At 46.2% G+C, this 13,325-nt stretch overlaps 1 protein-coding gene across 1 annotated transcript in view; it reads left to right on the top strand.

Annotated features, from left to right (window-relative positions):
• Positions 1–11,442, top strand: part of DCTN2 (dynactin subunit 2) — a 64,117-nt gene extending 52,675 nt beyond the window's left edge. Inside the window, exons 5-14 of the mRNA XM_061614657.1 lie at positions 2,204–2,302; positions 2,573–2,733; positions 4,038–4,191; positions 6,359–6,424; positions 7,189–7,227; positions 8,008–8,085; positions 8,189–8,260; positions 9,306–9,408; positions 9,579–9,670; positions 10,914–11,442. Of these exons, the coding sequence (XP_061470641.1) occupies positions 2,204–2,302; positions 2,573–2,733; positions 4,038–4,191; positions 6,359–6,424; positions 7,189–7,227; positions 8,008–8,085; positions 8,189–8,260; positions 9,306–9,408; positions 9,579–9,670; positions 10,914–11,000 (951 nt within the window). The 3' untranslated portion in view covers positions 11,001–11,442. The remainder of the gene's footprint in view (positions 1–2,203; positions 2,303–2,572; positions 2,734–4,037; positions 4,192–6,358; positions 6,425–7,188; positions 7,228–8,007; positions 8,086–8,188; positions 8,261–9,305; positions 9,409–9,578; positions 9,671–10,913) is intronic.
• Positions 11,443–13,325: the final 1,883 nt, after the last annotated feature.

Genomic DNA, 13,325 nt, shown 5'->3' with positions numbered 1-13,325 from the left:
ATCTGGTGGCCCACTAGTTGGGAAAGGCTGTTCTAGCCTGAGTAGGGGCATGTGCTAAGCACGGTCTGGGGACAGCAGGTCACATACCACCAGTACCAGATCAGAATCCAAGAAGCAAAGTCATTGTCAAGCTCATTGGGTCCCAAAATGCTGAGAACCAGCTCTTGTAAGTGAACAGCAGTTGCCAACTTACCAGGGTGTAAAATGAACCCTGCAAGGTAGTACACTGCTACCACTCCTTCAGTCCTCCAGTCTGGGCTAGGAGACTAGAAGACCTTAAAATCCAGATGTCCCTGAGATTCCAAAGAAAGAAAGCACTTTAAAAATCAGGCGTTCTGCTTCCTAGTGCCCTAAGTAAACAAGGTTCTCTGTAGCAATTAACCAAGATCCTGCTGGGAGGAAGTGCGGGATATAAATCAAATAATAAATAAAGATGGTTAAGGGGCTAGATTGAGTACCAAAGCTTAATCTAAAAGAACATACACCAGTAATTATGAGGTAGCTTTATTAAAAATAATTAAGTATAGCCGCATAAAAAGAACCAGAGCACCAATAAGAAATATAGTTAGAAACCTCTATTAAGAATAATTTTGGAATTATAAAACAGAATGAAAACAATTAAGCTTACTGATCCTAGATCTAATATAGACCACTGAGCCTTAAATAAGGCTGCAGCTTCCTTTGAGCAGCTAGCCCTGTCCTTGATGGGTGAAGCCTCTTAAAGGGGCCCAGCCTGTTTTAGAAGCCATTGACTCCAGTGCCGTGGCAGAGGCTGGGGTTCTACTGTGGTCCCCAAGCTGGAGTCTGAGGAAAGCAATGCCACCCCTTCAGCCTGGAGGAGTGCTAGCATCACATGCTTCTGAGGAGACAGGGGCATCAAAGGTTGGTTCTGAGGGAAGATCCTTCTCCCAGTCTGAGATTTTTCTGAATTCCTGGATTGGGTGGCGTCGTCATCAGAGCCTTGGGCCATGATAACCTTATGGTCTAACTCTGCCTGGAGGCAAGACCACCCATCCACCAGCTTTCTACAGGTAGCCTTTGCCAGGGATGGCCAGCCTGTGGCATGGACTCCACAAGTGGCACAGGGAGCAGGAATCTGTGGCATTCTTGCACTATCATTATACTTCTCCCTGTCTCTCCTTTGCTGTCTTACTCATTGTTCCCTGTCTCAGTAAGTTAAAGGCAAAGCCGTCCGTAGACACAGTGGTGGAATGCTGCAAATGGATATGTATTGATAGTATTTTGTAAACTGCTCAGTGTGTGCTGGAGTGATACACCTCTCACCTGATTTAAATGTAACATGTGACACACTTGACAACAGGTTGGCCACCAGTGGCTTCGGCAGTCCAGGCCACAGTGTGCCTCAAGCAGAGAGTGGCCTATGCGTGGCAAGGGAACTTTAAAAACTAACAGATGGGGGCTCACTGGCCAGTCTCATCTAGGTGGAAATACGTCCATGATTGCCAGTGCCAACCCTTTTTGTTTTTCTCTTGGTCCTTCAGGAAAAAAACAACAGACACACACACACACACACACACACACACACACACACAGAGAGAGAGAGAGAGAGAGAGAGAGAGAGAGAGAGTTAATGCAGGGATCTAGACCAGGGTTGGGGAACTTCAGGCTGGAGGGCTAAACGTGGTACTCCAGGCCTCTCTTGCTGGCTCTTGGGTCTCTCCCCAGCCCACAGCCCCTCTCCCCCGGCCACACCCTTCACCAGCCTTGCTTTACACCCTCCTTTGGTGTTTTTGCCTGGCTGGAATGTGTCCAAGTGTGTGCCGAAGCCAAATTGTCAAAGGCAAATTTTACACTAATTGCTCTGCCCACTTTTGCCTCTGGCCCCGTCAACCACTGGCATGTGGCCTCCAGCAAGTTGCCCAGATGGGAATGTGGCCCTCGGTCTGAGAAAGCTTCCCCGCTGCTAATCTAGACCCTCTGCATATTCAGAGAAGGGTTATCTCCCAGAAAAAATCCAGAGTGGTCCATCTGTAATGAAAACTCTTGGAGCCATCTTCCTCGAGTCAGCCTTGCTGCAGGAGTTGAGGTGAAGTGGTATTCTGCTAACTGCTCTGGGATCTCTCCAAATCCCGATGTTGCTGTTGACTGGAGAATCTGTTGAAGAGACTAATAAAGAGACGCGCGCTCACTGGCCAGTCTCATAAAAAAAAGAAGAGAATCTGACTTTTTTCTTCTTCTTAAGCTAGGGGAAGGCCTTGGCGTGAAGGAGTCTCCCCAGCAGAAATATCAACGTCTGCTGCATGAAGTTCAGGAGCTGACTGCCGAAGTTGAGAAGATCAAGGTGAGAGGTTTTAGAACAGACAAAAGCGGCCTCTGGTCTTGTTTCCTTCTTGCCTCCTTAGTTCCTCTGCCCTATTGATTTGGACCCACTTATCTTCTTGGTCTAGTCCTAGAGACCGAATGCAAAATGAAATGCTTCATCGTCTGAAGAAGTGCCCTTGGCTTGAGACGAACTACTTTATAGCTGTGGTTAATACCAGTGCAAGGATGAGCTGCTGAGGATCAGCTGCTGAGGCCAAGGCTTTTAATGGTTCCGTTCCTCCTTTCACAGAGCACCGTGAAGGAATCAGCGGCCGAGGAGAAACTGACACCAGTCGCTCTTGCTAAGCAGGTGGCTGGTCTGAAACAGCAACTGGTCTCCACCCACCTGGAGAAACTGCTGGGGCCAGATGCAGCCATCAACTTAACAGATCCTGATGGTGCTCTAGCCAAGTAAGTCATGGAGGAGTCAGCACTTAAGATGAAACGGAAGGTGCTTCTTATGCTAAGGCCTAGCCCTAGGAAACATGTCTTCGTAAGAGTGCATCTGAGCCTGCCCCTCGCCCTAGCTATTGTAGCCAGGCCCTTTGCACCTCAGATTAGGTCATGCAAAGGTGAGAGTAACCTTCTGTGCAAGCTTGAGACTGGTTACAAATCTCTCTGGGGTGCGGGGGGGGGGCATTGTCTCCATTTAGCGGGAGTATCTAGATTCTGATTGGTTCAAAGGACTGGATGGAGCTATGAAGTCATCAATTCCAGTCTGTCCCCTTAAGGCAGGGGTAGAGAACTGCAGCACTCCAGATGTTGCTAGGCTACAACTCCCATCATCCATCAACCAAAGGCCATGCTGACACAGGCTGATGGGAGTTGGAGTCCAGCAACATCTGGAGGGTTTCCCATCCCTGTCTTAAGAGGATATTATCCCCGCTGATATGCTAGCATAAAGCAGACCATCGTATGCTACAAAGAGCGATTTGGGTTTTCAGTAAGAAGTTGAATTGGGGAAATCGTCTGAGAAAGTTTTCACTGGTCCAGAATTGATGGATATTAGATGTAGCATGCTTTTTTTGACTTTCATTTAGTCAACAAAGCTTTTAAAAAATGTCTTGTTAGTTTTACACACTGTATAAATTTCCCGTAGCCAAAAGGAGTGGGAACTGAAATATTTGATTAGGAAGGCAAATCAATGGTGTGCACTTAGCGTGGTTTAAATGTAATATTCAAAGATTCACTTGGAAATTATTTTTATTGGAATACTTGTAAATATTTAAAGATACAGCAACTCAGTAGAATACACTTCTGTTACATTCTTTAGATTTTAAGAAAACAATGAAGGGAGAACTGTTAACATACTAATTTTAGCATGCCTTCAGAGCTATCTGCAGAAATATAGAAATGCTTTCTAGGGATGGTCATCTGAAACAAGCTAATTACAATCTTGTTTTTATATTTGAATAGTATTGTATCTGTTCTGGTTGCCCATTTGTGATGTATTGTGTTCAAATTAATTTCTAAACATGGACAGTTTCCCACCTGACACCACTGGCTACAAACATAATATTGTATCACCCCTATTTCTGATGAGGAGGAGAGAGGTTTCCCCATCCTTTCTAATGATGTCCATGCTCATGCCCCACATTATTCCAATCTCCCATCTGAAATCCATAACATCAGGTGGTAGCTATTGCAACCAGTGCAGTCAGTGGGAACCTAAGCCCTGTGCCCCGTAAGCATTTGTGGCTTCTTCAACTTGTCAGGCGTTTGCTCATTCAACTGGAAGCAGCCAAGAGTGCTAAAGCACCCCCTGCAAGCGGGAAGAGCCCTGCGAAAGCTCCAGCTGCCCCAGGAAACATAGTGACTTACGAACTGCACTCCCGGCCTGAGCAGGACAAATTCTGTCAAGCTGCCAAGGTAAAAACTGCCAAGGTATTTGCTGTCTGAGACCTCTCTCTAAGGAAATAGCTTAGAACGGTGGGATGATGTTACGTTTGTAGAGCAGTGGGAGTAGTTTAGTAATGTCATCGTATTTAATCCAAAGGTCTTTTTTATCTCTCCCAGGTTCAGCTCTTGCAGGGGAGAAACCCATTATGAAGCTTTATGGGGTGTTTGAATTTGAGTGGCCTGCTGGGCACAGCACTGGTTGGCTAGCGTTAGTGTCATCATAAAGGCCTACTATGCACAGCACTAGTTGACTACTGTGTGTGACATCACAATCTCCAGAGCAATTTTGTAAGTGTCCTTACTCTAAGGGAGCGCTGATGCTCTGGATTGGAAACTCCTAGGCCTCCGTAATGTCCAGGAGTAGTTCAGTCCTGGGACTTGGGATGTACATCACCTTGGCTTTTGCGTCTGTGGTCGGATACATGAAGCTAGTGCACTTGATACTGAAGGAAGGATTGTTAATCTCTGGAAGACTCTGCCTTTTTTCCAGTTGGAGTGATACTGCTTCCTTTGCATACACACAGTATACACGTGTGGGGCTAGTGGAGTTCTTGGAGTAGTAAATAATTTTTGTAAATCCATCCCACTCACCACCTACCCTGCATACCCACACATGGTTTGCTGAGCCTTTCTCACCCCATTGCAGGTTACAGAACCCTAGGAACAAACCGTTTTTTGACTCCTTTTGCTTTCCCCACACTTTCTCAGTCATCATCTAATATCTCACATTCAGACTATGGCTTCATTCAGTGCTTTAGAGTTAATGGGGCTGTTGGACGTAACGTAATTCTTTAGTAAGGAAAGCTTGGGAAGGCAGGGATAGGAAATGGCGTCAATGCCTTACTAGTAGTAATCTGTACAGAGCAGCCTCAGAGTTCCCAGAGTGTGGATTGCAACACAGAGGGACTGCTGAAGGAAGGAAGCTGGCTATGGGTTCCAACCTGCTCCAGGGTCCAATTACCTCCTGATGGGGCTGTGAGAAAAGAGCGGCATTAATCGCACTTGCAGCCCCCCCTTTGTTGACCCTCTAAGATCTCTCAAGACAACACAAAAACACAGTTGTTAAAACAGTCAGGAAGGAGCTCAAAAGGGGGGTTGATGGGCAAGAAGTTGTACGAGATGGGCGGATGAGGAAGAACATGGGGATGGGAAAGTATGGTAGATACGCTGGATGAGATTTTTCATTTTGGTGGAGGACAGTAGAAGACTCTCCCTCTCCTACATGGAACACTCCCCCTTAAGCATGCCCACATTTCATTGGATGCCAGGATTGGACACTCGCCCTTCTCTTCTGTTCCTTTATAGACGAGAGGGACAAGAGCTTCTCTGTCTGAGCTTCTCTGTCTGAGCGAGTGTGGCTGTAGCTGATGAAGATGCCTTTTTCCCCACTGAAGGAGCAGTTGATACACCATTTTGTGGTCTTGACTCTTTTTCTGCTCTTTCTGATGTGGCAGACATTTCGTGTTATGCCACGTCCCTATGGCAGTCATTTCGTGACTGGTGCCCACAGCACATTCTCAAAATTCCAGTTGTGCCCAGTAGCCTAAGAAAGTTGGTGACCCATTGGTGAAAAGAATGGCAAAGGAGCAGTGGTGAACATGATATTCCTGATAGGGAACTTTCAGGGAGGGAGGAACCTTTCTGGTTGACTTGAAATGCTCCATGCTTCCTGCTGCTGTGGTCATATAGGTAATAAAACTCATATAAAACTTTTTTAATCTTCCCAACTGCAGGATTTTTCATTTGGCTTTAGATTTCTTGGGCCATCCCCCAGCACTGATCATTTTTTTTGTACCTGAGGTAGAAAATCTAAATAGGTGTACCACCCCACCCGCTCCCCTCACACTAATTACTATGAAGCCAAGTCCTCCCATGGAAGTGAAACTGTATATAATTAAGATACCATGTTTTTGTTCAGGCCCTGTTCTGTTCAGTGAGGCTCATGCAAAAGAATGTCCTGGCAGGTTGTGTCCGATTAGTCAGATGGCCCTTAACGGCACCCAGAAAGGTCCACTTCTGGGTCAATGCGGTATTTTAAAACTGCTTTCCCGGAGCTTTACTCTGCAGTTCAAGGCAGTTTTCTGAGTAGGAAGGAGCGATGTGAAGCATCTTCATTTGCTTGCTTTGGTCTGTCTAGATTGCGGAACTGGAGAAGCGGCTGGCTGAGCTGGAAGCAACAGTTCGCTGTGAGCAAGATGTCCAGGTGAGATGTGGAGGCAGTGGAAACATTGTGTGCATGATGAAGATGATGGGGACAAGGGAGACGAGCCGTAGCTCCGAGGTAAAGCATCTGCTTTGCATGCAGGACATCCTGGATTCAGTCCCTGACATCTCCAGGTAGAGGTGGTAGATATCCCAGTCCGAAGTCCTGGAGAGCTGCTGCAATTCAGTGTAGACAAAACTGACCTAGATGGACCAGTGGTCTGACTTGTATAAGAGGAATTCCTCTGTTCCTGTGGGGTCAGTGGAATAGCAGGCAATTGACTCCGTGGCCTCATTTGTTAGCCACTCCTGAGATGTTTTCCCATTATGCATTTAGCATCACATCTAATTTGGTCCAAAGAGGGTGCTGTGAAACTGTCCAGAAGGTGTAATGCCTGGATCTGGCTACAGGGGGAGAGTGTTGTAGATTCCTGGCTTCCAATTTTAATATATTAAATTGTACCTGGCCAATCTGTGGCACGAATTCCACAGCTGGCCCAGGCAGTTCTTAGCATTCCTGGGCAAGAGCAGAATGGCCTGAGTACTTCACTGTGTCATGGAGACAAGCCCTCATGCTCCCTCTTTTCTCCCCACCTTGGTGGACCAGAAGCCGCAGCGCCCCAAGGTGCTGATGCTGCATGTGTCTTGTAGTGTGCGTTACCATGGCCTTACTTCACACTGTGGACTTGCCTTGTGCCATGCTTGCCAAAGGCTGGCCAGCGCTATACTAAATTAAATATATTTGTATTTTCTTCCTCTTTCTAGAATCCTTTGTCTGTTGGACTGCAGGGAGCTAGTCTTATGGCAAGTTGTTTGTTGAATCTTATAAGTGGGCTGTACTTCTGGGGGACTGGAAAGAAATTAAAAGGGACGTCTGCTTTTAATAATTTGGGCATGAGGGTTGTGTTTCTTCTGTGGGTGCTGGGAGACCATGTTGGTCTTAATGGATGCTGTGCCAAGTGTGACTGCATGTGCGTGCCTGTGGAAAGCACATTCGGTCTCTGGTAGGAGGAGGAAGGGAAGGAGGTACTTCATTGAAACTCCTGGGAGAACAGGTTCTAGGCCAAGATTTTGCTATGACAATGGTTTCTTTCCCACAATTGAGTAAAATACGTTGGAGCCTTCTCGCGGTGTTGTAGACCAGGGCTCTGCCTGTGTGGATTCTGTGCTCTTTTTTTTTTTTTTTGGAATTCTGAGCTGAGATAATCCAAGTCCTGTGCCACATAAAGCTCAAATTTTGCAACCTAAATAATTATTCAAATTATGCATATTTCTCTTATTTTGCATAATTCTGACTTTTTCACTATTTAACATCATTTATTCTGATTTTGCTAGTCACTGAGAGGGATACGGAGCCACAGACATATCCCCATGTATAAGAAAGAGCTGGTAATACTCCCTGTGGATTGGGCTGGGGCAAAATTCACATGGGGCCTAGGGACAGGGAGCCAAACATAGGAGAGGCCAAGATGAGGGCATGGACTAAATTCCACATCATGATTGAGTTAGTCAACTAATGTTTTGCCTACAGGCATTTGGTGTTTTTCTCTCATATGTTTTTTCCATGCCACATCCTGCCCATAGGAAACTGTGGAGATCCTGCAGGCCAAAGTCAGCTCGTTAGACATGGCATCCCTGGACCAGGTGGAGGCAAGGCTACAGGTGGGTCTCCGCACTTTTGTCAGCCACAGCGTATGGCCTATGTGGACAGGGCTGTGGGATTTTGGAAGGTCTGTCTCTCTTGACAACAGTTTTTCATTCCTAGAGCGTCCTGGGAAAAGTGAATGAGATTGCCAAGCACAAGTCCACGGTGGAGGACGCAGACACCCAAAGCAAGGTCAGACTCCTTTGCTGTCTGTAACTGCGTGCATGAGCCCACAATACCACTTTGTATATTTACTTGCATGTGTGTGCGTGTGGAGTCAGTAAGGGCAGCACTGGCCTGCTGTTACTAATTTAGCTGTATAGGACTTCCCCTGTTCCTTAATGTCACTGCAGCAGCTAAACTAAGGCCAGTGTCTGCCTATAGCATCTTAGAATAGCAATATTTTGTTGTGATGGGATGCCTAAAGCAGGTTGGGTCAATGTGATTCCTGCTCCTGGTGGCAAAGGCCTTTGCTTTCCTTATGGATTCATAAAGGTTTCGCCGACTCTGGGAGAGGCAGCAGGGCTGAGTTCTGAGCAAGAGAATACGATAGATTCCTTGCTCAGACTGTGCCCTGGGGGTCTCAGTGATATTTCCCTCACATACATGCACATGCACACACCTCCCATGGTGAACTGGAGACTGTATCTCTTCTGTGTCTCCTAGAATCCTGAGTAAGAAGAATAGGGTGACGCTTGAGAATGGCTTGCCACAATCTTAGGGCTCGCTTGCGTGCACATCATTTGATGAATGAACATTTGATGATTGGAAGCGTCGGTGTGTAAATTGAACTGTATGGTTGAACATAAGAACATAGCATAAGAAGAGCCCTGCTGGATCAGGCCAAAGGCCCATCAAGTCCAGCATCCTGTTCTCACAAGCATCCTGAGTACAACAGCGTTGCCTTTGAGGCAACATAGGGTGATGTGGACATTCTGTCTGTAGTGTTAGATCTGTGCTGGTTCATTCACCCAAGCAAGTTCCTCCTTGATGCTACAGTCATCAACGGATGAACACGTTTGATTTGTGCACTGGCCCTTTGTTGACTGACTTCTATTATCACCAGCTAAGCAATGAGATTCTGAGCCAAACTACATTACATTTTGTGTTTGTGTGTGTGTGTGTGTATGTTTTTAGTGGGGATGAGGAGAAGATCATTGACCTAAACTTTAAGGCCAGGTTTGCACTAGTTCCTTCTCCTTGCTCAGAACTTTCCTCCTCTCTCTCCCCTTTACAGGTGCATCAACTCTATGAGGTTGTGCAGCGCTGGAGCCCTCTGGCCAGCACCCTCCCTGAGGTGGTGCAGCGCCTGGTTGCTGTGCGGCAGTTGCATGAACAAGGTGAGACCCTGGCCCTGTCTGGATCACAACAAGGCTCGCCTATGAACCAGGCAGTGGGATTCTCAAACTCAGAGAGGCAGAAGAGTAGCCCAACCTTGGGGCCTCTCATTGCCCCAGTAAATTATCCACCTCTGCCCCAAAGCTGATTCTTTGGTTCTTATTTGTTACAGCCATGCAGTTTGGGCAGCTTCTGACTCATTTAGACACTACCCAACAGATGATCGCTAATTCTCTGAAGGACAACACATCTTTGCTAACTCAGGTGAGATTCTGGCCTTTGGGAATTAGCTGTGGTACTACCACAGGGCTAGCATGAACAGTAAAGGTGTGGCTAGTTGTGGCTAGAGCACACAGTTTGGTATTCTGCAGAGCCTGGGAATAACCTGTAGCTATCTCACTCTCCAAAGATGTCACGTAATTCCCCCTCCTCAGTATGCACACGTGTGTGGACACACACACACAAACCCATGAGGTCTAGACACTGGAAAATAAATTGGAATCTTACTTTACTCATTTATTTATTTGGACTACCTTTAGTCTAACCTTCATCCTGAAAGTTCCCAGGATGGGATGCAGAACTTTGCATAAAACATCATATAAATATAAATGATGTTTATATAATAACATAACATACAAACTCATTAAAGCACATTCAGACAATAGCAACTAAGACTGTTTTGTGGTATTAACAATGACTCCACTCTTGACCCCTTAAAAATGCCTGGGCAAACAGAGATGTCTTTATTTGGCATTGAAATGATGGGAGTGTCAGCACCAAGCATACCTGAAAGGGGAGGGTATTCCATAACATTTGCTCAAGATTATGTACCCTTGTGCCAGAAGGAAGGCAGGGCTGGGTTTTGGCATGCTTGAGATACTGAGGCAGCTCAGTTTGCATTTTTTGCAGGTTGAGTTGCACACCTGTGTTTATTTCATCCTTGATAGTACAGACTTAAGGTGGTTTTGTGTGGTTTGGCCGCAAAACAAGGCCACCCAAATACAAGGTAGTGATTTCTGCTATGAAGAAGTATAGTACTTTGTAAGTTAAAACAAAAAAAAGGCACTCCCCACTTGCAAATCCCCCCCCCCAAATTTTGCAGTGAAGTTAACTAGGAGGGACATGCGTAGGAAAGTACAACTTTGCCGTGAAAGCTATGGCCCTCTGGATGTTGGAATACAACTCTCATTATCACTGACTGCCTAGCCATACTGGCTGGGGATGGTGGGAGTTGGAGTCCAACAACATCTGGAGGGCCACAGCTTCCCTATCCCTGAACAAAGTGAATCACAGCCCTGATAGGCAGCAGATTGAAAACAAAGGTGTATGTGAACTGTTTTGAGAACCATCCTGAAGCATTTGTGTGGCCTAAGCTTACCATTTGGTTCGTTGGTCTGACTCAGGATGGTGGTAGGTAGCCCTGGTGGAAAATGTTCCCTTCAGCTGCTCAGGTGAGTTTACTGTGTTCCTCCATGTGGCTGACTACTGTCCACACTCTCTCTTCTAGGTTCAGAAGACCATGAAGGAGAACCTTGCTGCTGTTGAGGACAATTTTGCCACCATTGATGCACGGGTGCAGAAGCTTGCCAAGTGAATCCCCTTCACTCATTCGACTAAGGCAGGGCACTGAGGTTTGCCTGCTGTCTAAACAAGCACTAACTGCTCTGTTCCTTCCCTACCTCTGTACCTTTTCTTGTGTGCTCTTAGTGGGAGTTCAGCCTTCATGAGGGCTAGTGGACTGAGTGCTTATTTCTGTTGTGGGCAGGCCCGTGCCTCCCTCCCTCCACCTTTTGCCATGTTTTGCGGCCCCTGTGGTGATTGATGCTGACTGCAGAGGGCAGTGCTGTACTCCTGACCGGAGGGAGGGAATGCTAGAGAGGGAACCACCCTTTGCATATCTCCCTGGGAAGCTGCACTCGCTACTGCTTAGCCCAGAAGGAGCCTTCTACTTGGAAAGGTATCTTACCCCTTAGCCTGGCATGGAGGCGGATCGTATTGTTGTTTAATTATTTACTGTCATTAAACACTTATGCTTACTGCTCTGTACTGAGTCTTTTGATGAGGAGCAGGCTGTGTGCTTGCCTTGCCTTTCCGTAGCCTCCAGATCCCCCTCTTCTGTCCTTGTCTGCTTTCGTGCAAGACAAGGTTATCAGCGGCTACTAGCTAGGACAGCTTTATGCTACTCCAGGATCCGTTTTAATACCAGATGCTGGGAGTGGAGAACGGGCAGGGGCTGTTGCTGTCTTGATCTTTTTCTCAACGTCCCAGAAGCATCTGCTCAGCCACTGTGAGGAACAGGACCAGATAGGCAGCAGGGCTTTTCATATATTCTTGTCCCATTTCACCATAGGGAAGTCTACACAATTTCTTCCATATTCCCTTTTAAAGGGTAACAGTGCACGGCCTGCATTGAACTCCTCCTAGGATTAAACTGACACACACAGCCACGTACATAGTGCATACTTGGTGGAGGAATTTCTTTGCTGTTGCTTGCCTGGGATCAGCAGCTCCATGTTATGCTGCAATCATGGTGGATACAGGGACACTACTAACACTGTTGCCACAGAAAATACGTGAAGAGCAAAGGCCAAGTGTAAAGCTTTAAAAACTCATTTACTGGAAGCTCTGATAGGATGATCAACTTGTTTATTTTTGAGTTTCTGACCCTGTCGCTCACTTCTAAAGAGGCATTTGGGGCAACTTTCAACGTATCAAGAGTGAGGCCATCTATGTTACAAGACGAAATCGAAATCCTGAAACTGCTTCCAATGTATGCATTTGTCTGCATTTTATCTGCTAGCTAGAAGTGGCGTATGTCCATCAAATGCCTGTATTATGGAGTGTATGTTTCAATGCTGAGCTGCAGTTGGAGCCAATGAGGCTCAGATGCTCCCCTCAGAGTAGCTTATACAAATCTGCACACTACCATTTTTTTGTACATCTAATCCTTTTTTCAAAATTCAAGTAATCAAAAGCATTTAGACGATTTTGATAACAATTGGCAGAGGAAAGAGGAAGATAGGTGATCAGTAGAATTGATCCAGGGCATTAAAGTCGCCTCATATCACCAAAAAACCTGGCCTAGCTACACTCAAATTGAGTCTTCAGTGAACATTGATCATGATTTTCTAGCCAGGTTTAAGGACTAGAAACTTGGGTTTAAAAATAAATAGAACCTAGAAATCCAATGTGTACATGTTGCTCAGTTCAGAAGGGCAGGCCGACTCACCTCTCATGGGAATGGGCTGTTGCTCAGTGGTAGAGCACGTTTTGCATACAGAAGATCCCGTCTTCAGTCCCTGGTATCTCCAGACAGGGCTGGGAAATACCTGCCTGAAACTCTTGAGAGCTTAGACATACTGCTGAAGCCATAGCCCAGCCTGTATTCTTGCTGCTTCCAGTTCTGTTGGTGCATGATGTTTCCATATGTTGGACATGGATACAGGCAGTAACAAATGCAGTATTGTGAGGGAACCTAGTGTTCAAGACAGGGTTTGCAAAGAGAATGGGAGAGGACAGAGGCAGAGGTTTGGGGAGCCATTTGTAGAGGATCAGTGAGCAAGAAGCTATTTCTTAAGGAACAGGCCGATATAGTTATTTTAAGCTTCAAGCACTCCTTTTAAACTGGCTCTGTGCACATTTGCTGTTGTCTCTTCCATTCTTCTATCGCAAACCGATTAGTACCTGATGCATGAAGTCTCCACTTCAAATCTCCCTTCAACCAGTATCCCACTAGGTGTCCTGAAGCAATCCACAATATATGGAAATCAGTACTGGCCTACCTTTCAGGCCTGTTGTAAGAATGATTGAGATACATGTGAAGCACTGTCAACAGTGAGGAAAAGCATACTTATACCGTGCTTACTACTGTAAGCCTAGCCTGGATCCAGAAACTGAATGCATTTGTTCTATGCCAGGG

Source organism: Rhineura floridana, chromosome 3, assembly GCF_030035675.1.
Source record: "Rhineura floridana isolate rRhiFlo1 chromosome 3, rRhiFlo1.hap2, whole genome shotgun sequence".
In the NCBI taxonomy this organism is placed as follows: Eukaryota; Metazoa; Chordata; class Lepidosauria; order Squamata; family Rhineuridae; genus Rhineura; species Rhineura floridana.
The sequence above is the reverse complement of the archived record's forward strand: the minus strand, read 5'-3'. Positions and strand labels throughout refer to the sequence as shown.